Raw genomic sequence first — 24,026 nt, forward strand, 5'->3', positions numbered from 1 at the left:
TCTTGATTTTATGACAGCTGTTCCCAGTTCCACAGCTGGATTAGTGGTTAAAGTTTTTGTTGCCTCTATTTCACATATAGGTGATCCTCCAAGTTCCTAGACTTTATGCAAGAAGGCCCAATTCCAGTTCCTCACCTTCCATGGTTCTAAGTCTCATCTCCTATTCCCACATGTATGACAAACCCTGGAATTCACCCCCTTTGGCCTTTATTCTAGTCTGATATCACTGTGAACCACTTTGCTTCAGCAGTGACTGTTTAAAATCCCTCTTTATTTCTGGACTTGCAGATTAAATCTCAGCTATCCATTCAACTAAAAAGATAACTGTTCAGCCTTTCTATGGATCTGAAATGTAGGAGCAGATGTCCTCTCATATCATCTTAACCATAGAGACCTGATGTTTTCCCTAAGAAGCTTCTCAATTTCATAGATATATATTATCTATGATAATTATCTATCTATCTATCTATCTATCTATAATATATATCTTATTTACAATTAAGTACTCTAGAGTAACATTTTGGCATGCTAAATATTTATCTTTTACATAATAAATTAGGACATCCTACATGTGTATATATATGCCAGTGGTTTATATATTGCATAACACTATATTCATTTTCATTATTACTACCAACATATGAGGATAATAAAATAAGCAGAAGACCAAGTATATAAGTTCTATTTCCTCACTCTTTCAACAAATATTTATTGAATGGCTACTATGTTCCAAGCATTATTCTATGTACTTAAAATGAATCAGTGGGTAAAACAGAAGATCTATTCTTACAGTTATTTTCTTCATGCTAGTGAGAAAATGGGAATTTTTTCTTGCCCTGGGAAGGTAACATTGGGCAGAAGTATGACACCCATGCAAGACTGTTTAGATCCCCTTTTTTCATAGACTCGGAGTTTGACCTGCAATCAGTGCTTTTGCAGACTCTTCTAGACTGCTCCTGTCACAATCACTGGTATTTTTATGTTGATGAATGATAATGAAGTTTAAGTTGCCTCCATATTTTTATAGCTTCGACAATGGAGTACCTTTGGAACCCTGGAAGTTACAGCTCAGACTGAATCAGACACAAAGGAGTACTCAGTGATCACAGAAGAAGATTGTGAAATTCTTAAAATCCCAGCAAAGGATTATGTGAGGTTAAAATCGGTATGATCATATCTAATCTATCTTAACACAATAGATGTATAAATTCAAGCTAAGTTTTGCCTCTAGACATAAGATGTCCACATTTCTTTGGGGCGCCTGGGTGGCGCAGTCGGTTAAGCGTCCGACTTCAGCCAGGTCACGATCTCGCGGTCCGTGAGTTCGAGCCCCGCGTCAGGCTCTGGGCTGATGGCTCGGAGCCTGGAGCCTGTTTCTGATTCTGTGTCTCCCTCTCTCTCTGCCCCTCCCCCGTTCATGCTCTGTCTCTCTCTCTGTCCCAAAAATAAAAAAAATAAACGTTGAAGAGATTGCTTATTTAAAAAAAAAAAAGATGTCCACATTTCTTTTATTTTTTAATATAACTTGACTTGGAGACAATAAAAATGTGGTTTATTTGGTGAACATTACTTAAGTTTCTGATGATGATGGGTAGTTGAAGTAGAAAGAAAGATCTCTATGAATATATTTTATGTGTATTTTGAGCACTTTTGGTTTTTCATGAATTTTAAATCCATTCATTTATGCATCCATTTATTCATATATTCATTCAACAAGCATGTTTTGGTTGTCAACAGCATGTCATGTGTTAGGGATACCAGACAATCATACAGACAGATCTCTAAATCTGTACAGTCCACCTGAAAAAAAAACAGTTGGGAATAATTGTCATGCTATTTTATCACTTTAATAGACATTCAAAACCCAGAGTTGCATGAATAGGTGATCACAACTTAATTCTGATCCCCTAATTCTGCTACATTAAGATAATTTATTTACTTCAAGTTTACCAACTTACTCTCCTTAAGTCAAATACAAAATTTTCGCTGTTTTGATTTCTCCTCACCTGATGGCAGAGAAAGTTTGTATAAGTGACTGCATCAAAAGGCCCCCATTGTTCTGCTCTGCCAGCTTTTCTTGAAATGGGTCTAAGTCTGGTGCTGGTGCAATAAGGCACTGGCATCGGCTACAGTTGGGTTCTTTGGTTGGAGGGAGATGGTGAGTCAGCCATCTTCTTGACTTAGGTCTCTAAAAATAGTCAGGATTTCTTTTGATATAGTGGTCTCAGTGTCAGTGGTACAGACGACTATCTCAGAATTCAACTTCCTTCCAAATCCCTGAATTCAGAGTCACTCACTTCTAACAATATTTGATATGTTTTATTTTCAAAATATAAGTATCAATTATTTGATATTATCATGTACAACTTTTGAGTTTAGTCTGGATTATGACAAGATTTTTAAGAAATGCAAAAATATTTATGGAAGTCTAAAAATATTATGAAAGGTGGGAAAATATAATTTTAGTAGCACACCAGAAGACTAAAATTTCAATATGGTTATGTGGTCTTGGAATGATGCTCCTATAAAATTCAAATGTATTTTGTGCTATATAACCTTTATTTTTCTGTTATGCCATTTATCTATCTGCTATACATTTTCCTTCTTTTTTAATGACTTTTTCAGGAAAACATAAAGCTTGAAAATAAAGAAAAGATGAAATTAATTCATAAATGTCCATATTATGAGGAGTGGCCGACTTTATCCATATGTGAGCTAGTTGCACTCATTAAATGGAAAAAATTTCCTCCAGGTCATGGTGAGTTTAATGCAATTTTGAATCATCTTCTTTATAGAACATAGTACTGGCATTTGTAATTTTTCATTGTTTTAATGTTTGATATAACATTTCTTCATATTATTTTACTTAATGTACTTAAGCACATTAATTTACTTAATGTGACCTTTTAATTAGACATTTAGAATCCTGCCTGTTTTTTTATTAAAAAATCATTCTGTATTGGTTTGAAGATCTTAGGACTGGCCTTATTTCCACGTCTCTCTATTTCCCCATGGCCCTGCCCTTCTTGCTCTATTGTCCTTACAGTCAATCAAAGACCAAAGGAGAAATGCAGTGAGAAGTTATATCCATTTTTCCTGTTCTCCTGATTGAATGCCTACTTAAGCAGCAAGTTTCCTTATCTGTACCTGTGCTATACATTATCAGTGGAAAATACAGAGAATAGATGAGGCTGAGCTAAGGGGTAACAACAGTGAAGCTGCCATCATGTCCAATATTCAGCATGACAGGGATGTGTGGATTTCCTGGTTACACATACAAAAAAAGCGTAGGCAGCATTAAGTCATTTTGTACAATTGTTTCTATCTATGAGGACCCATTAATAAGAAATGTCACCTGCTATGGACTCAATGTTTATGCCCCCCAAAATTAATATGTTTAAGGCCTAATCCCCAATATGATGCTGTTCGGAGGTGGAGCCTTTGACACGTGATTAAGTCACTAGAGTGGAGCCCTCATGAATGGGATTAGTGCCTTTATAAGAAGAGACATGAGAGAGATGATCTCTCTCTCTCTCTCTCTTACCCATATGGGGATACAAGAAGGCAGGTATCTGCAAATAAGAAAGAGAGATCTTACCAGACACTGAATCTACTGGCATCTGTATCTAGGACTTCACAGTATCCAAAACTGTGAGAAATAAATGTTTTTTAAGCCACCCAGTCTATAGGATTTTGTTATAGCAGCCCAAACTGACTAAGACACTGATACAAGAGGAACTGTGGTAGGTGGGTCAGAGCAGCCTTAGATCTCCTCCAGTAAGGAATCCCTATTTCCCAATAAAAGATAATAGAGAGAGGTTTGTAGCCTTGCCTGGCTTTTCTCTTAGTGAAACAGTGGAGTATTTAGTACCTAAGATTATAATGGAAGAGGTAGTGTTTGAGAGAAATACTTCCATTTCAAGTTTCAGAGCCGTTAAGTGTAGTGAGGGATATAGCACTAGGAGGAGGTGAATATTTCAGATAAACTTAAAATTAAATTCTAAAAAGAATGAGTCTGAGTTGCTAATTCCATACTGTGACTGTTAATGATAAAAATATGGTGAAGTTAAGGAAAACCTGGCAAAGATGTCCTTTGAGTGAGTCAACGTATAATAGAAAAGTGAGGTACAGCATAGCACCAATATGGAGGGTTGTTTTATAAGAAAAAAGTAAATATGACTACAGGCAAGGTTATGCTTGAAAACCTAAGATTCTCTAATAAACTTGTTAAATTTGGTGAGGGGCACCTGGGTCGCTTAGTCAGTGAAGTGGCCGACTCCCGGTTTCAACCCAGGTCATGATCTCACAGTTCATGGGTTCAGCCCTGTGTCAGGCTGTGCACTGACACCATGGAGCCTGCTTGGGATTCTCTCTCTCTCTTTCTCTCTGCCCCTCTCCTGCTCATGCACTATCTCCCTTTCTCCCTTTCAAAAATAAACATTAAACAAAATAATTTGGTGAGATTATAACTCTTTACTAAATTTGTTCCAAATTTCTTTCCTGTGCTTTTTTTTTATTTTTTTATTTATCACAGTTTTGAAATACAATGTTTAACCCATATTTAGCCAAACACATATTTTATCATGCTTGTAAAAATTGAATTTTTGATGTATTTTTGTTCATGAAACATTTTTTCTAATGAGTTATTAATGCCATTTTTGGCCAACAATATATATAAAAAAGCAAGTAGTAAACTTACTTGGGAAAAAAAAGTATTGAACATTTATAAATTCAGCATATTTTATTGAATAGAAATATATATTCTTTAATATGAATGTTTTGATTTATCATGAGTTCCTCCTTTGGTATCACAAATATCACATTTTGGTCCATGCCTCAATCACAAGACTATTTTGTATAAAAAATAATACTTCAGTCTTGTCTATATGTGAGGACATTAATATTTTTAGGTGTATATGGGGAATAATTATGAGCTTTTAATGCATTTGATTACTAATGATGACTAATATGTGTCTCAGTCTAAAATATCAACCTAAGATATTTAAATTTAGCATCAGAATGTTAAGGAGGTACTGACTTGATGCAATTTTTTAGACTAATGCTGGTTTCAACTTCTTTTTAAATTTTTTTTTTCAACGTTTATTTATTTTTGGGACAGAGAGAGACAGAGCATGAATGGGGGAGGGGCAGAGAGAGAGGGAGACACAGAATCGGAAACAGGCTCCAGGCTCTGAGCCATCAGCCCAGAGCCCGACGCGGGGCTCGAACTCACGGACCGCGAGATCGTGACCTGGCTGAAGTCGGACGCTTAACCGACTGCGCCACCCAGGCGCCCCTCAACTTCTTTTTAGTGAAGGTCTTTAAAAATAGTGGTGGAGGGGTGCCTAGGTGTCTCAGTTGGTTAAGCATCTGACTTTGGCTTGGGTCACGACCTCATGGCTCATGAGTTTGAGCCCTGCGTTGGGCTCTGTGCTCATAGCTCAGAGCCTGGAGCCTGCTTTGGATTCTGTGTCTCCCTCTCTCTCTGTCCCTCCCCTGCTCATGCTCTGTCTCTGTCTGTCTCAAAAATAAATATTTAAAAAAATAAAGGAAACAAAAAAGAGAAAAAAATAAGAATAATGGTGGAATCTATCTATTGCATTGGACAGTCTGTGATTATATTGAATAAGTCAAAGTAGCATTATTTTGCCACTGATTCCCAAATACAAATATGTGGTGCTTACATTTATACAGTTTTAAAAATCATTTGTCCTCCTTAGAGAAGAATGACAATTACAATAAATGATCTTCAAAGCCCGTTTCAGCCCTGAAATACTGTGGTTCTTATAAATAAACATACCTAGGTGAAGAATAAGTTCTGTCAACCTAATCAAATTTTCTTTTATGGTAGTGACAAACTTGATATATCAAAGAGAAGCATTAGATGTAATACTTCTCGACTTTCCTCAAGATTTTGAATTTTTATCAGAAAATGTAGAGACTGTTGCTCAAATTATACTTTTATTATCTAGGTTTAAAATTAGCACCAGTATGATTTCCAATGCATAATTATGTGTATTTTGATCTTTTAGGAATGTATATTGGATGAAGTTTCAGAGAGATTTAATTATTCAAAAGAGTGATAGAATTTAGGATTAATCTTTAGCAATCTATGAAATAAGTGAAGCGTATTTCTGGCTCAATTTCCTTTGTTAACTTCCTAAGTCTTCTTACTTAAGCTTCACATGCCAATGGATCCTGACTGTAATAGATGTGTACAATGTTGCTTGTAATTTGGGCATATCCAGTTCCTATCACACCAATTAAAGTCTTCACAGGTGTTATTTTTTTCGAAGTATGACTGGCTGAAAAAATAACAACCAGCTTATTTCACTAATCAGCCAGTTTCTGTGGTTATTGTGTAGAAGAAAAAATATTGAATTAAGTTGGCATTAATCAACTATTTATGTATATTTTATTGTTATCCTACCTATATCAGTATGCTCTGTCTTTTCCAGGCAAAATTTGACATAGCAAACAATAACTAGAGATACTTAAAAAAAGTGGTAGTCAACTTAGTTCTGAAAGATAAAATATGCCATTATACTAATAGTAAAAATGATATCTAGTCTTCACAAACCAAAATAGGAGAGTTTCAGACACAGGATATATACTTTGAAATTCTACCTAATAAAAATGTAAAGTTCTGGGCTCTGAGTTCCAATAAGTTTTTGGCTTCAGTATCTTACAGATCATTCTGTGGGGTTTTATATTCTCAGCCCCAGTGCACACTTTTGAGCATCCCAGAAAAAAGTTGGTGCTTAGAAGTGCTATTGATCCTGATGGTTTTTTTTCCTTCCATTCCTTTTTTATGGCTATTTTTTTCATTAGGTAGATATTTTCTAATGTAATATATTAATTCACTTAATGTTTTCTTAATAGACTTTACACTTTAGAGCACTTATAGGATCTCAGCAAAAGTGAGCCGAAGGTACAGATATTTCACATATACCCCCTATCCCCAGTCTTACATAGCATTTCCCACTTTTTTTTTTGCCTTTTGAGAATGGCTACCATGGTTTTATTTTTAATATAATTTACTGTCAAGTTAGCTAACATACAGTGTATACAGTGTGCTCTTGGCTTCAGAAGTAGATTCCCATGTTTCATCGCTTTCATAAAACACCCACTGCTCATCCCAACAAGTGCCCTCCTTAATGCCCATCACCCATTTTCCCCTCTTCCCTGCAACACCCCCACCATCAACCCTCAGTTTGTTCTCTGTATTTAGGAGTTTCTTATGGTTTGCCTCCTTCCCTCTCTGTAACTTTTTTCCCCCTTCCCCTCCCCTATGGTCTTCTGTTAAGTTTCTCAGGATCCACATATGAGTAAAAACATATGGTATCTGTCTTTCTCTGCCTGACTTATTTCACTTAGCATAATACCCTGCAGTTCTATCCACATTGTTGCAAATGGCAATATTTCATTTTTTCTCATTGCCAAGTAGTATGCCATTGTATATATAAACCATGTCTTCTTTATTCATTCATCAGCTAATGGACATTTAGGCTTTTTCCATAATTTGGCTATTATTGAAAGCGCTACTATAAACATTGGAGTATATGTACCCCTATGCATCAGCACTCCTGTATCCCTTGGGTAAATTCCTAGCAGTGCTACTGCTGGGTCGTAGGGCATTTATATTTTTCATTTTTTTGAGGAACCTCCACACTGTTTTCCAGAGCAGCTGTACCACTTTGCATTCACACCAACAGTGCAAGAGGGTTCCTGTTTCTCCACATTGTCCCCAACAATGTTGTTTCCTGTTGTTAATTTTAGCCACTCTGACCGGTGTGAGGTCATATCTCAATGTGATTTTGATTTGTATTTCTCTGATGATGAGTGATGTTGAACTCATCATGTGTCTGTTGGCAATCTGGAGGTCTTTTTGGAAAAGTGTCTATTCATGTCTTCTGCCCATTTTTTCACTGGATTATTTGTTTTTCATGTGTTGAGTTTGATAAGTTCTTTATAGATTTGTATACCAACCCTTTATCTGATATGTAATTTGCAAATATCTTTTCCCATTCTGTAGATTGCCTTTTAGTTTTGTTTATTGTTTCCTTTGCAGTGCAGAAGCTTTTTATCTTGGTGAAGTCTCAGTAGGTTATTTTTGCTTTTATTTCCCTTGCTTTCAGAGACATGTCAAGTAAGAAGTTGCTGCAACTGAGGTCAAAAGGTTGTTGCCTGTTTTCTCCTCTATGGTTTTGATGGTTTCTTGTCTCACATTTAGGTCTTTTATCAATTTTGAGTTTATTTTTGTGTATGGTGTAAGAAAGTGATCCAGTTTCATTCTTCTGCATGATGCTGTCCAGTTCTCCCAACACCACTTGCTAAAGAGACTGTCTTTCTTCTATTGGATACCCTTCCCTGCCTTGTCAAAGATTAGTTGGCCATACATTTGTGGGTCTCATTCTGGGGTCTCTATTCTATTCCGTTGGTCTATGTATCTGTTTCTGTGCCAATACCCTACCGTCTTGATTATAGCTTAGTAGTAGAGGCTAAAGTCTGGGATTGTGATGCCTCCCACTTTGGTTTTCTTCTTCAATATTACTTTGGCTATTTGGGGACTTTTGTGGTTCCATACAAATTTTAGGATTGCTTGTTCTAGCTTTGAGAAGAATGCTGGTACAATTTTGATTGGGATTGCATTGAATGTGTAGATTGTTTTGGGTAGTATTGACATTTTAACAATATTTGTTCCTCTAATCCATGAGCATGGAATGTTTTTCCATTTCTTTCTGTCTTCTTTAATTTCTTTCATAAGTTTTCTATAATTTTCACCACACAGATCTTTTACATCTGTGGTTAGGCTTATTCCTAGGTATTTTATGGTTCTTGGTGCAATTGTGAATGGTATCAGTTTCTTTATTTGTCTTTCTGTTGCTTCATTATTGGTGTATAGAAATGCAACAGATTTCTGTACATTGATTTTGTATCCCGCGACTTTGCTGAATTCATATATCAGTTCTGGCAGCCTTTTTGTGGAGTCTGTCAGGTTTTCCACATAGAGTATCATGTCATCTATGAAAAATGAAAGTTTAAATTCTTCTTTGCCAATTTGGATGCCTTTTATTTCATTTTGTTGTCTGATTGCTGAGGCTAGGACTTCTAACACTATGTTAAACAATAGTGGTGAGAGTGGACATCCCTGTAGTGTTCCTGACCTCAGGGGGAAATCTTTCAGTTTTTTCCCATTAAGGATAATATTAGCTGTGGGCTTTTCATATATGGCTTTTATGATGTTAAGGTATGTTCCTTCTATACTGATTTTCTTGAGGGTTTGTATTAAGAAAGGATGCTGTATTTTGTCAAATGCTTTTTCTGCATCGATTGACAGGATCATGTGGTTCTCATCCTTTCTTCTATTAATGTGATGTATCACATTGATTGATTTGTGAATATTGAACCAGCCCTGCAGCCCAGGAATGAATCCCACTTGATCATGGTACATAATTATTTTAATATGTTGTTGAATTCTATTTGCTAGTATCTTGTTGAGAATTTTTGCTTCCATGTTCATCAGGGATATTGGCCTGTAATTCTCCGTTTTAGTGGGGTCTCTATCTGGTTTGGGAATCAAGCTAATACTGGCTTCATAGAATGAGTCCAGAAACTTTCCTTGTGATCTGTTTTTTTGCACAACTTGGGAAGGAAAGGTATTAACTCTACTTTAAATATATGTTAGAATTCCCCTGGGAAGCCATCTGGCCCAGGACTCTTATTTGTTGGAAGATTTTTGATAACTGATTCAATTTCTTTGCTGGTTATGGGTCTGTTCAAATTTTCTATTTATTCCCATTTGAGTTTTGGTAGTGTGTGGGTGTCTGAATTTGTTCATTTCTTCCAGGTTGTCCATTTTGTGGGCATATAATTTTTCATAGTATTCTCTAATAATTGTTTGTATTTCTGTGGTGTTGTTATCTTTCTTTCCTCTTTCATTCATGATTTTATCTATTTGGGCTCTCTCTCTTTTCTTTTTGAGAAGTCTGGCTAGGGGGTTGGGGTTTATCAGTTTTGTTATTTTTCTTAAAAAAAACAGCTCTTAGATCCATTGATCTGTTCTAATATGGTTTTTTTCTGTATTATTTATTTCTGCTCTAATCTTTATTTCTTCTTCTGCTGGCTTTGGGGTTTCTTTGCTGTTCTGTTTCTAGTTCCTAAAGTGTGAAGTTAGGTTTTATATTTGGGATTTTTGTTAGTTAGTTAGTTTGTTTGTTTGTTTTTGCATAGGCCTGGTTTCAATGTATCTTCCTCTTAGGACTTCCTTTGTTGCATCCCAAAGAATTTGGACTATTGTGTTTTCATTTTCATCTGCTTCCATATATTTTTTACATTTCTTTTTTAATTGCCTGGTTGACACATTCATTCTTTAGTAGTATGTTCTCTAACCTCCATGCTAGTGGAGGCTTTTCTGAAGTTTCATAGTGTTGTGATCTGAAAATATGCATTGTATGATCTAAATTCTTTTGTATTTATTGAGGGTTTTGTGACCCAGTACGTGATGTGTCTTGGGGAATGTTCCATGTGCACTGGAGAAGAATGTGTATTCTGGTGCTTTTGTATGAATAGTTCTGAATATATCTGTCAAGTCCATCTGTTCCAGTGTATCATTCAAGGCGATTGTTTCTTTATTGATTTTCTGCCTAGATAATCTGTTCACTGTTGTAAATGGAGTATTAAAGTCGCTCTTCTTGATGGATAGACCCCTTAATTATGATGCGGTGTCCTTCTTCATCTCTTGTTACAGACTTTAGTTTAAAATCTAGTTTGCCTGATATATGTATGGCTATTCCAGCTTTCTTTTGACTTGCAGTAGCATGATAGATCTCCATCCTCTCACTTTCAATCTGAAGATGCCCTTACGTCTAAAATGAGTCTTTTGTCGACAGCATATAGATCTTATTATTTTTTTTTATCCATTCTGATACCCTATGTCTTTTGATTGGGGCATTTAGTCCATTTACACTCAGAGTTATTATTGAAAGATATGGATTTATAGATAGATCTTATTATTTTTTTTATCCATTCTGATACCCTATGTCTTTTGATTGGGGCATTTAGTCCATTTACACTCAGAGTTATTATTGAAAGATATGGATTTAGTGTCATTGTGCTATCTGTAGATTTCATGCTTGTGGTGCTGTCTCTGGTTCTTTGTAGTCTTTGCAGTATTCCACTTATAGAGTCCCCCTTAAGATCTCTTGCATGGCTGGTTTAATGGTTATGAACTCCCTCAGTTTTTGTTTGTCTGGGAAAGCCTTTATTTCTCCTTCTATTCTAAATGACAGCCTTGCTGGATAAAGGATTCTTGGCTGCATATTTTTCCTATTAAGCACACTGAATATTTCTTGCTACTCCCTTCTGGTCTGCCGACTTTCATGGATGGGTCTGCTACTACCCTTATGTGCCTACCCTTGTAGGTTAAGACCTGTTTGTTCCTAGCTGCTTTCAGAATTCTCTATTTTTATATTTTGCCAGTTTCACTATGATATGTTGTGAAGAAGACCTATTCTTGTTAAATATGAGGGAAGTTCTCTATGCCTCTTGGATTTGGATGTCTGCCTCCTTCCCAACATTAGGGCAGTTCTCAGCTATGATTTGTTCAAGTAAACCTTCTGCCCCTTTCTCTCTATTTTATTCTTCTGTAATTCCTGTGATACAGATATTATTATGTTTCATTGAATCACTTAGTTCTCTGATTCTCCCCTTGTGATCTAGTATTTTCTTATATCTCTTTTTATCAGCTTCATCATTTTCTAATTTTATCTTCTATTTCACTTATTCTCCTCTCTGCTCCCCCCATCCTTTCTGTCACTGCATCTAGTTTATTTTGCACCTCATTTACAGCATTTCTTAATTTATCATGACTATTTCCTAGTTCCCTGATCTCTGCAGCAATAGATTCTCTGCTGTCTTCTATGCTATTTTCAAGCCAAGGTATTAATCTTATGACTCTTATTCTAAATTTTTGATCAGATATATTGTTTATATCTGTTATGAGCAATTCTCTAGCTGTCATTTCTTCCTGGAATTTCTTTTGAGGAGAATTCTTCCATTTCATCATTTTGGCTAGTTTTCTGTCCTTTATGTGTTTTAATAGCTTGTCACATGTTCTGCACATGTGAGCACTACTATATTAAAAAGAGGTCATACATGTCCATGGCCTGGCCCTTCAGGAAGTGTTTTTGGAGTGTGTTGTGTGATCTCTGTTGTTGTGACTCTGGTTGTTTTATCTTCCTACTTGTAGTGGTGGTTTGGACCTTCTACCAGTAGTGCTTTGATTTGTTCATTGAGGTAGTCCTGGAAAAAGTTTAAAAAAAAATTTTTTTTTCAACGTTTATTTATTTTTGGGACAGAGAGAGACAGAGCATGAACGGGGGAGGGGCAGAGAGAGAGGGAGACACAGAATCGGAAACAGGCTCCAGGCTCTGAGCCATCAGCCCAGAGCCTGACGCGGGGCTCGAACTCACGGACCGCGAGATCGTGACCTGGCTGAAGTCGGACGCTTAACCGACTGCGCCACCCAGGCGCCCCGTGTCCTGGAAAAAGTTTAAAAAGTGGGGGATGGTGGAAGAAGCCAAAGAGAGAAATAACAGGGGTGGGGAAAAAGAAAAAAAAAATTGACCAGGCAGAGAATCAGAGAAACTATAGGGCTTAAACCAGAGTGACAGAGAGGAAAATAAAGAAGAAGGAGATAAAGAAGAGATATAAAAATAATAGATTAAAAATGTCTGCTTAAACAAACAAACAAAAAACAGAATAGAGAAGGGAAGAAATAACAGGAAGAAAAGAAAGAAAAACAAATATATTCTTGACCAAGAATCAAATCAGAAAATACAAAACCATTGGACTGATATCTGATGGTGCCTTGGAACCGATGGCTGTGCTTGTCTGGAAGAGGGGCTGTCTGGTCTGGTCAGTGTCAGTCTTGCTCCTGTAGATGCACAGTTATCAGCGTGGTTTGGTATAGGCAGGTCCTGCCTCCAGTGTGGACCCACTGTCTGTTCCCTGCTTTTTTCAAGCCAAGCTATTAATCTTTTGACTCTTATTCTAAATTCTTAATCAGATATATTGTTTATATCTATTTTGAGCAATTCTCTAGCTGTCATTTCTTCCTGGAATTTCTTTTGAGGAGAATTCTTCCGTTTCAACATTTTGGCTAGTTTTCTGTCACTTATTTATTTATCTATCTATCTATTCATTCATTCATTCATTTTTATAGCTTGTCATGTAGCTATAGTCCTGCATCTGCAAGCACTACTATATTAAAAAGTGACCTTGTTGGTGATGGGGAGAAAAATGGTGACACCCCAGTCTCTCCTCCCTAGACTGGGTGTCTCACACCACTCTGTTCAGGCCATTCTCACAGTGCTGCAAGGGCATGAGCAGCTGGTTTGTCCTTTTCCATAGTCTCCCTTGCCTCCCTGGTGCTGGGCTCGTACCCAAACCCCAGTGTCTTAGAAGATCCTGCTCTGTGCACCCTGGTTCTGGGGTAGTGCCACTCCACCCTGCGAGCAGACAAAGGGCCTCTGGCTGGCAGGTGCCTGCAGGGCATTTTGTCCTTGGAGCAGCTCTATACTTTCCCACAGCACTCAAGGGAGGGGACTACTCTCTCATACTGCACCTCTGAGCTTGCTACCGAGCCCAGGGCTGGCTACCCCCGCCCCACCAACCCCAGGTTTATGTACAGAAGGCAGGACCCAGTCTGGAGAAAACCCCACAACCCTGGATTAAGTTAGAAATTGGTTCTTTCTCCATTTTTTCCCTTTCCCAGTCCATGGTTTTTCTCTTGTCCAAATACAATCCTATACTTCCACAGCCTCTCTTTCTCTTCCTTTTGTCTGTCCACAGGAGATCCCTCACCTCCACGCCTATGCCACCGGTTTTATCTCTCCCAATTCACAATCATGCCCCTATGGCCCATCAAGTTGTTGTCATGGGGCCCTGGAGATGTTTTTGTCACTCTATAGCCTGGATTCATGGAATTCCAAGCTTCCTGGCCTCAATAGTGCTGTGTTTGAGGTAATGTTTAACAAGAGAATTTTGGGTCCCCTTACTTCTCCACCATGTTGACTCCTCCTCCTGGAATTCTCCACCCTTAACATACTTCATGAAACTGTTACATTTGTTACAATTAATGAATCTACAGTAAACCATCATTATCATTGAAACATCATAAACCAAAGCCCATAGTTTACTTTACATTTCACTCCTGGTGTTGGACATTCTCTGGGTTGGGTGAATGTGTAATGACATTTATCCACCATCATAGTATCATATAGAGTAGTTTCATTGCCCCCCAAATTATCTGCACTCCACACATCCATTCCTCCATGCTCCCTAACCACTGGCAACTACATCTTTTTGCTGTGTGGTTTTTTAAATGGTTTTCCCATTTCCAATGTCTCAGAAAATTGGAATTGTACAGTATGTAACCTTTTTAGAATGGTCTCTTTCACTCAATAATATATATTTAATGTTTCTCCATTTCTTTTCATTGTTTGATAGCTCATTTCTTTTTAAAACTCAATAATATTATATTGCCTGGATATACCACAGTGTATTTATCCCTCCACCTAGTGAAAGACGTCTTTGTTGCTTCCAAGTTTTGCCATTTAAATGAAGCTGTTATAAACATCGGTATGCAGGTTTTTGTACGGACATAACTTTTCAACTCTTAGATATATGTCAAGGAGCACAATTCCTGGATAATATATTAAGAAGAATATGTTTAGTTTTGTAAGAAATTGCCAAACTGTCTTCTAAAATGGGTGCACTCTTTTGCATTTCCATCAGCAATGAGATTTTGTGACTCCACATCAGCATCAGCATTTGATATTGTCAGTGTTCTGGAATTCGGCCTTTCAAGTAGATTTGTAGTGGTATTTCATTGTTGTTTTATGTGCATTTCCTTGATAACATTTGAGTGAAGCATATGTTCATGTGCTTATTTCTAATCTAGGCATCTTCTTTTATGAGGTATCTGTTAAGGTCTTTGGCCTGTTTTATTAATCAGATTTTTTTTGTTATTGTTCAGAGTTCTTTGTATATTTTGGATAACAGTGCATTATTATAAATGTCTTTTGCAAATATTTTCTCCCAATCTTTGGCTTGTCTTTTCATTCTCTTGACATTTTTCTTGATAGCTTGGCACCATGTACTTGGTAAATAGAACTGCTATAAATAGGTGTTAGTAAATACTTTTAATAAAATACTTTTAATAGGTTTTAGTAAATACTAGTAAATGCTTTCTGTATTTGTCAATGTATACACTTTTTTTAAATAAATATTGCTATAAGATACATTTTCTTAGTATGATAGGCACTGCAGATTATATTGATTAGTGCCACTTTCAAGCACTTTTAACCTGCCTTTCTCTACTGTAGAATCTAGAAAAGCTAAAGACTACATCTCCTAGACTCTTTTAAAAAATATTTAATTTTGACTATGGCCTGTCTTATGTCCAATGAATACAGTTGTATAATATTTGCAAGAAGTCATGGAGCAGGTCTTTTTATAGGCATGGTGATGAGGGTGGTGGTTCTGATTTTGCCTCTAGTATTACAAGTGATGCCTAAGAGAGAGGTTTCCTTTAGAAGAGCTCTATATTGTGGGTGGGCCTTTCCACTAGCTGATTTTTTTTTCTGGTAGTATTGAAACCTGGTTTCATGGTCCTCCTGCACCTTCTTAATACCTTCTAATAAACCTCTTTTTATTTAAATATAGTTAGAAGGACTCTGTGTTCTGTACTTAGGAACCAAAAAAGGTCCTTTAGTCCCATCCATTCCATCAAAGTTTATCTCTTTTGTAAATAAATGCTTTTTTAGAAATTCTTCATTTTGCTTTAATCAATTCATATTTTTATTGAATATCTACTATGTAGAAATCACTGTATTAATTGCTTTTTGTCAAGTTAAAAATAAATGCATTCTAAAATTACATAAAATTAAATATTGAGTAGCTACAATGCATTTATTACAATGTAGGATAGTTTGACTTCAGATTTGATTTTATGAGATTTAATAATTAGAAAAAATAAAAGACTTTAATTTTAAGGTAATGAGATGGATCACAAATATCTTGCATAGAATAATTATCAGTATCTCTGGACATATATATTATTTACAATGATAATTATTAAGTGACTATTTTCCAACAGATATAGTAGAAGTTAAATGGAAGAAAGGATTTTTTGGTTATGATTGGACAGTGGGTAGGAGTGGTAAAGAAAGGAAAGAAAGGAAAATTAACATGAGCCAATATATGCCTTTCAGATGATTTAGGAGAGTGGATCAAACAGCCCAACTGAGTTAAAGTGATTCTTTGTGATCATTGTGATCCTAGTAACAATTATAGATAGTCTGATGTATTTTAAATTCCATATTCATGTATTGTATTTTATTTTATAGCTAACTTGGTGTCATTAAAGGTTTTTGAATAGGAAAAGCTACCTAAGGAGGTAAAAGTTTTAGAAGAATGAATCAGGCTAAGCAATATGAATGATTGTTGAAAGGAGAGAAGCAGTGGAAAACAAAAGTCTATTTTGCTAGTGCAGAGGCAAAGAGATAAAAGGCATCAGTGATACTAATAATAGAAAGAAATTAATGTGGAAGCATTTTGATTACTCAGGGTATTGTATGGAGTAGACCTTTTCAAATACATTTTCTCTATTCTTTAGTACCCTTGGCAATCTGTGCTTGTATGAGATGCTTTCTTTTGTTTTTAATTTCAAACAGAGTAGTTTGTTGCTGCACTGATGTATGTGTATCTGGGTATGTCTGTGTATGATGTATGTGTATCTGGGTATGTCATATTAAAAACACTGGGTAGGATTCTCAAACATAAATTTAAATGGGCCTGTGCTCTCACCCACCACCTCCAAGTTAGAATAAAACATTCCTAGTATTTCCCAGAGATATTTAAATACAGACCACCCCATCCCCATTCCTAAGTCTTTTGTGAGTGCAAGCCACTATTTATAAATGTTTGTGAGAGGCTTGCTTTTGTCCTACTCAGAGCCCAAGCCACACATAACTTTCTCAGTGACTTGTTTGGCTATGGACAGATATTTGTAACTCATGTTTTCATTGACAGATATTTGTAATTTATGTTTTTATTATGTAGCATGTTTATCCTTATTCCCTAACTAGTAAGAGAACACATTTTTTTCTTCCCTTTTGTTTTGGTCATTAAAACCCAGGCCCTCTGGTTGTTTCCATCTGCAAATGTTCCCAAGAGTGCTGAAGGGCCTGATCACAGCTTGTTTTTTCAGCTTCATATTAATTTTTATTTATATTAAAGGATTTATGGTGCTATTGACTATCTTTAGGTACAAATTCAAATTATGTGTGTTTTTATTACTTTATTTTTTAAACATATTTGTGAAGATAATTCAAGTATGTTCCAATATTTCTACTTGGATCTTTCTATATTACAGTTTCCTTTGTGACTCAAGAAATTTTAACTTTCTCCCATGAAACAGCTGATTTTTAAAAAAAAAAAACAACAAAAAACAAAAACTGTTTCCTCATGATTTGGTAGTACATCTTTTTTGCTAGAGTAATAATTCATGACAGAAATGTGTAACTGCTAGATAAAATTCAGTAATTTTAACATTCTGTGAAAACAGCTTCTATGTTATCATAAGAGCTTTCAAAAATTACTTCAGAAATATTGTGGATAGAAATATCATTAAATATAATGTTTCTGTTAATTTTCATTGTGAAATTTTGTTTTACTATATAATTATTTGCCCATGTATAAAACATGTGGATGCATGTACATGAGATCTTTAAAACTAAGTTTTAGGGTGCCCGGGTGGCTTAGTCAAAGCCTCCAACTCTTGATTTCACCTCAGGTCATGATCTCACAGTTGGTAAGATAGACTGTCGTTGCCATGCTCTGCTCTGACAGCACAGAGACTGCTTAGGATTCTCTCTCCCTCTAGCAGGCTAGAACACTAAGGCCAGCAACCACAAGAGGCTAACAGAGGGAAAAGATTTCCCTCTAGCCCACTCTTAGTGATTCTTTGGAGGGGGAAGGACACTGTTGACACATTGATTTCAGAAACCTGGCCTCCAGAACTACCAATAAATAAACTTCACAGGCTTTTTTAAGATTTTTTTAATGGTTATTTATTTTGAGAGAGAGAGAGGGCAAGAGGGGCAGAAAGAGAGGGAGAGAGAGACTCCCAAGCAGTCTCCACACTCGGCACAGAGCCTGATGCTGGACAGAAACCTATGACTGTGAGATCATGACCTGAGCAAATCAAGAGTCAGACGCTTAGCTGACTAAGCCACCCAGGTGTCCCTAAACTTCACAGGTTTAAGTCACCTAGTTTGTGACAATTTATTACAGTATCTGCAGGAAACTAATATAACTATGCACTATAAAACCATTGATTTTATTCTCAATTGATCTTGCAATTTGACAAAGATATACTAATATCCATAGAATACATCCAAATATGCTTTGTAGGAAGTAGGTATTTTCATTTTTCACTTTAAACTTACCCCTCTAATTGTGATAACAGTATGATAAAGGTGAACAATATTTTAAACAATTATGTAAAGTAAAAAATTGCTACTGATTTAAATAATTATCCTGCTGATAGATAGAAATTAAATTAAGATAAATTAAGCATTTATTTAATTAATTCAAATCCCTTGGAAACAGGATATAATTAAATATATTTTAATAATAGAACACTCATCTATTCAACTTTCTTATGAGTAAACAGAACTTTTCATGAGCAACCCAGGCAATGCTGAAGCTCTTTATAGAACTTTCTACTTCCCACATATGACCATTGTCTCTTTTATTTTATCATTATAAAAATTATAATGTCCTGGGGCACTTGGGTGGCTTAGTTGGTTAGGCATCCGACTTCGGCTCAGGTCATGATCTCACAGTTCAGAGGTTTGAGCCCCATGTTGGGCTCTGTGCTGACAGCTCAGAGCCTGGAGCCTGTTTGAGATTCTGTGTCTCCTTCTCTCCCTGCCCCTCTGCTGTTCATGCTCTGTCTCTGTCTCAGGAATAAATAAACATTAAAAAAAATTACAATGTCCCTTATTAAGGTAATTGAATTTTGGCATTCTATCTCCTGACATTTAGAAGTAAAGTTGCATTTTCCTCTACCAAAAAAAAATTAAAATGACACAATTCCATTTCCTCACATTTTACAAACCAAATATAGGACATAACTTTTTTTCTAAGCATACCAAGTATATGGACATTCAAATTCATAGAGATGTTAATTATAAATACCATTCACCTTAATAAAAGTAGTATCTAAAAATTTCAGAGTAGGACTTTAAATGCTAACTATTGTACTGTACTGTAACTATTATTTATGAATTGTTAATAATTTTTGTTTCTTGATAGTATTGATTGCTTTTTTATACTTTTCTGTATTTTGAAGATATTCCATAATATCTTTATTTTTATAATTATATAAATAAATAATTATTATAATTTGCTTTATACAAATCCAAAGGAATTTACTGAATAAAGAAGCTATTTTTATTGGATGCTGTGATGCACCCAATCATTCTCCTACTGGCAGATGCATTGATAGAAGCCCTTACCATCTTGGGTTTGACAATTTTCATCAGCTTTGAAGATAATATGATTTTTGGAAGGTTCTTTCACATTTGGAGAGATAAGATGACAAAGACAGACCCAGAATAATTCAAGTAGTTAGGTAATTAATATTTGATGTATTATAGATTTTAAGGGGGGAGGAGAGAGAGAGTGAAAATAGAAAAGAGGTTATTTTACTTGCTTCTAAATTCTAAGGCCCAGTTCATTAATGTATGAAAACAAATGAAATTTCCCCTAGAGATCTGTCCAGGCAAAGAGCATGCATTAGACCAAAGAGTTCCTTTGGTGTATAATGAGATCATGAGTATGTCTAATAAGATGAAATAAAGAAGCAGGAATGACTCTCTGTTGAAATATTAATTGGAGGAAGGAGTTAAGATGGCTGTGTAGTAGGAGGACCCTAGGCTTACCTTGTTCCTCAAACATGGCCTTAAGATAACCATCAAATCATTCTGAATACCAAGAAATTGACCTGAGGACTGATAGAACAAACTGTACAACTAGAGGGAGAGAAGGAGTCACATTGAGGAAGGTGGGAAGTATGGAAATGTAATTTGGGGGAGAAATGGATTGCAGGTGCTGCAGAGGAGCGGCAGCCCTGGTCACAGAGAGAAAGCCAAGAGAGTGGAGTGCACAGGGATACACACAAGGAGAACAAAGCTATTGTCTGGGAAACTGAGAGGGGGTGATTTTCATAAGTTTTTGCAATCAGTGGAGCTCAAAAGCTGGAGTTTTAGAGGTCATTGGGCTTGGCTGGGATAGAGACCTGAGGGCACTGCCCTACACCTGGAGAGAAGGCCCGCAAGCAACCCTGGGGCAGACTGGGTGATCTGAGGATCCCACCTAAGGTACATGGGGAGAGATTGTTCATACTTATTGGAGCACATCTGTGAGATGTGGCATTGACTCTCCAAGGAAAAATAACTGGTGGGCACCATTTCCCTCTCCCACTACACAGCATAGGCACAAAAAAATCTGCTGAGGGCAGCTAGCCTGGTCACTGACTGTTTAGTCTGCTTTGCTCCAAATCCCCTTCCTTGTGCTCTGGCATGACTGCCTTTCTGGGTTAAACCTGCATCAGTCCCAGTGCAGTGAGACCCTTTCCCAGAGGAACAGAGCAGGTCGCCACCATACAAGGTCCCTGAAATTGGGGTTTTAAAAGTCAGCAGGCTTGGCCAGGATAGAGCTTAAGGTGCACTGTGCTGCTCCAGGTTGGCAAGCAACCCAGAGACATACAGTGTGAAAACAGAAATCTAAAAAATGCCTGGGATGCATGAGGGGAAATTATTCTCTCTTCTGAAAGTGCTTCCTTGAGAACAACAAGCATGGATTCCTCTCTCCCTAGTTAGGAAACTAACTAGCTGGTGCCATTTCCTTCCCCTGCCCCTCAGCCTAAACCAACTTCAGTAAATAGCACCATGCTAACACTGGCTGAATAACCTTCTTACACCAAGGTCTGCCCCTCTGTGCTTCAGGGTACTGCTTTTCTCTGGCAGGTGTGCCTAAGGACCAGTGCAGTGGGCCCCTTCCCCAGAAAAAAAACAGCACAAACTTTTGCATGCACCATGTCTACTGACCATAGAATTCTGTAAAGCTTCATTTTAGTAGAATTAGCATCAGGTCTCTTTTAACAAGAAGACCAGAGCACATCTAGTTAAAACATGCCTTACTCTGGCCAAGGTCCACACACTGCCCCTTTAAGGCAAGGAGAACCTCTGCAGATGACTGACCTGAGGCAAAAAGCAACCAAAATAAGGCAGCAGAGTGTATGCAGCACAGAGTAGAGACACTTTCTGAAGCACTGGGCCCTGGACACTACATGATCTCTTCTTCATAAAGCCATTACTGTCAGGAGCAGGAAACAAAAGGCTTTTCTACCAATCAGAAGAAAACAGAGACCTAGGCAAAATGCCAAGATGGAGGAATTCATTACAAATTAAATAAGAAAAGGTCATAGCTGGAGATCTAATCAAAACAGGTGTAAATCATATGCCTGATCCAGAATTTAAAGCAACAATGATAAGGATACTAGCTGGGCTTGAGAAAAGCATGGAAGACATCAGGAAGATCCTTACTGCAGAGCAATGCAGAGAAATGAAAAATGTAATAACCAAGATTTGAAGCAGACTGGATGTAATGATCACAAGAATGGAAGAAGCAGATGAAAGAATAAGTGATATAGAATATAGAAAAATGGAAAATAATGAAGCTGAACAAAAGAGGGAAAGAAAATTATGGATCACAAGAGTAGACTTAGGGAATTCAGTTACTCTATCAAACATAATAATATTTGTATCATAGGAGTTTCAGAAAAAGAGAGACAAAAGGAAGCAGAGAGTTTATCTCAGGAAATTATATCTGTAAACTTCCCTAATCTGGGGAAGGAAATAGACATCCAAATCCAGGAAGCAAAGAGAGCTCCATAAAAATGAACAAAAACAGGCCAATATAAGACATATTATAGTTGAATTTACAAAGTATAGTGATAAAGAAAAAATCTTAAAAGCAGCAAGACGAAAAGGGTACCTGGGTGGCTCAGTTGGTTAAGCCTCCGACTTCAGCTCAGGTCATGTACTCATGATCCATGAATTCAAGACCCATGTCAGACTCTGTGCTGACATCTCAGAGCCTGGAGCCTGCTTTGATTCCTGTGTCTGCCTCTCTCTCTGCTCCTCCTTCACTCACAGTCTGTCTGTCTCTCTCCAAATAATAAATAAACATTAAAATTTTTTAAAAAAGCTGTAAGACAAAAGAAGTCCCTAACTTAGAAGAGAAGTCCCATAAGGCTAACAGCACATCTCTCCACAGAAATTTGGCAAGCCAGAAAGGAGTGGCATGATATATTCAATGTGCCAAATGGGAAAAATATTCAGTCAAAAATATTCTATCCAGCAGGCTATCATTCAGAATAGAAGGAGAAATAAAGAATTTCCCCCCAAAAAACTAAAGAAGTTCTTGACCACTAAACTATCCCTGCAAGAAATATTAAAGGGGACTCTTTGAGTGAGAAAAGATAACAAGAGCAATAAACACTAGAAAGGAAAAGAGAAAATATCCACAAATGACAAAACAAGTAATAAAATGGCAATAAATACATACCCATCAATAATTACTCTGAATGTAAAAGAACTAAACACTCCAATTAAAAGACAGGGTGTCAGAATGGATTAAAAAAAATTTAAAAAACCTTTATATGTTGCCTAAAGAGACCCATTTTAGACCTAAAGACACCTGCAGATTGGAAGTGAGGGTTGGAGAAACATTTATCATGCCTGTGGACATCAAAAGAAAGCTGGTGTAGCAATACTTATATCAGACAAACTGCATTTAAGCCAAAAACTAATTAGAGATGAAGAAGGGCACTATATCATAATAAAGGGATCTATCCAATAAGATCTAACAATTGTAAATATTTATGCACCCAAATTAGAAACACTCAGATATTAGAAAATAATAACAAACATAAAGGAACTCATTGTTAATAATACAATAATAGTAGGGGACTTCAACACTCCTTTTACATTAATGGATAGATCATCTAAGAAGAATATCAACAGAATATCAACAGGGAAACAATGGCTTTGAATGACACAATGGACTAGATGGACTTAACAGAATATTCAGAACATTTCATACTAAAGCAGGAGAATACACATTCTTTTCAAGTGCACATGGAATATTTATCCAGAATAGATCACATACTAGGTCACAAATCAGGCCTCAACAAGTACAAAAAGATTGAGATCATATCTAGCTCTCTCATTTTTTCTGACCATATAACCATGAAATTTAAACTCAACCACAAAAAAAAAAAATGTGGGAAGACCCCAACTACGTGGAGATTAAAGAACATGCTACTAAAGAATGAATGGGTCAACCATGAAATTAAAGAGGAAATAAAAAACTACATGGAAACAACTGAAAATGAAAACACAATGGTCCAGAACCTTTGGGATGCAGCAAAAGCAGTCATAAGAGGGAAGTATATCACAGTATAGGCCTACCTCAAGAAGCAAGAAAAGTCTCAAATAAAAAACCTAACCTTCTATCTGAAGGAACTAGAAAGAGAACAACAAACAAAGCCAAAAGCAAGCAGAAGGGAAATCATAAAAAGATAAAAAGTAGAGCTGAAATAAATGACATGGAAGTAAACAAAACACAGTAGAATAGATAAATGAAACCAGGAGTGGTTCTTTGAAAAAAAATTAATAAAATTGGTAAGCTGCAAGCTAGACTTATTAAAAAGAAAAGAGAGTGGACCCAAATAAATAAAATTACAAAGGAGAGAGGAGAAATTACAACCAACACTGCAAAAAAATACAAATAGTTATAAGAAAATATTTTGAAAAATTTTATGTCAACAAATTGGACAATCTGAAAGAAATGTATAAAAGTCTTAGAAACATATAAACTACCAAAAC

The 24,026-nt window shown here is 36.4% G+C and overlaps 1 protein-coding gene across 10 annotated transcripts in view; it reads left to right on the forward strand.

Moving 5' to 3' along the window:
* The window catches only part of CNBD1 (cyclic nucleotide binding domain containing 1), a 490,155-nt gene that overhangs the window by 342,977 nt on the left and 123,152 nt on the right, over nucleotides 1-24,026 (forward strand). For all 10 annotated transcript variants that reach the window (XM_045050105.1, XM_045050106.1, XM_045050103.1 and 7 more), the window contains exons 7-8: nucleotides 1,028-1,165; nucleotides 2,626-2,758. In XM_045050105.1, the coding sequence (XP_044906040.1) occupies nucleotides 1,028-1,165; nucleotides 2,626-2,758 (271 nt within the window). The remainder of the gene's footprint in view (nucleotides 1-1,027; nucleotides 1,166-2,625; nucleotides 2,759-24,026) is intronic.

Source organism: Felis catus, chromosome F2 (genome assembly GCF_018350175.1).
Source record: "Felis catus isolate Fca126 chromosome F2, F.catus_Fca126_mat1.0, whole genome shotgun sequence".
Lineage (NCBI taxonomy): Eukaryota > Metazoa > Chordata > Mammalia > Carnivora > Felidae > Felis > Felis catus.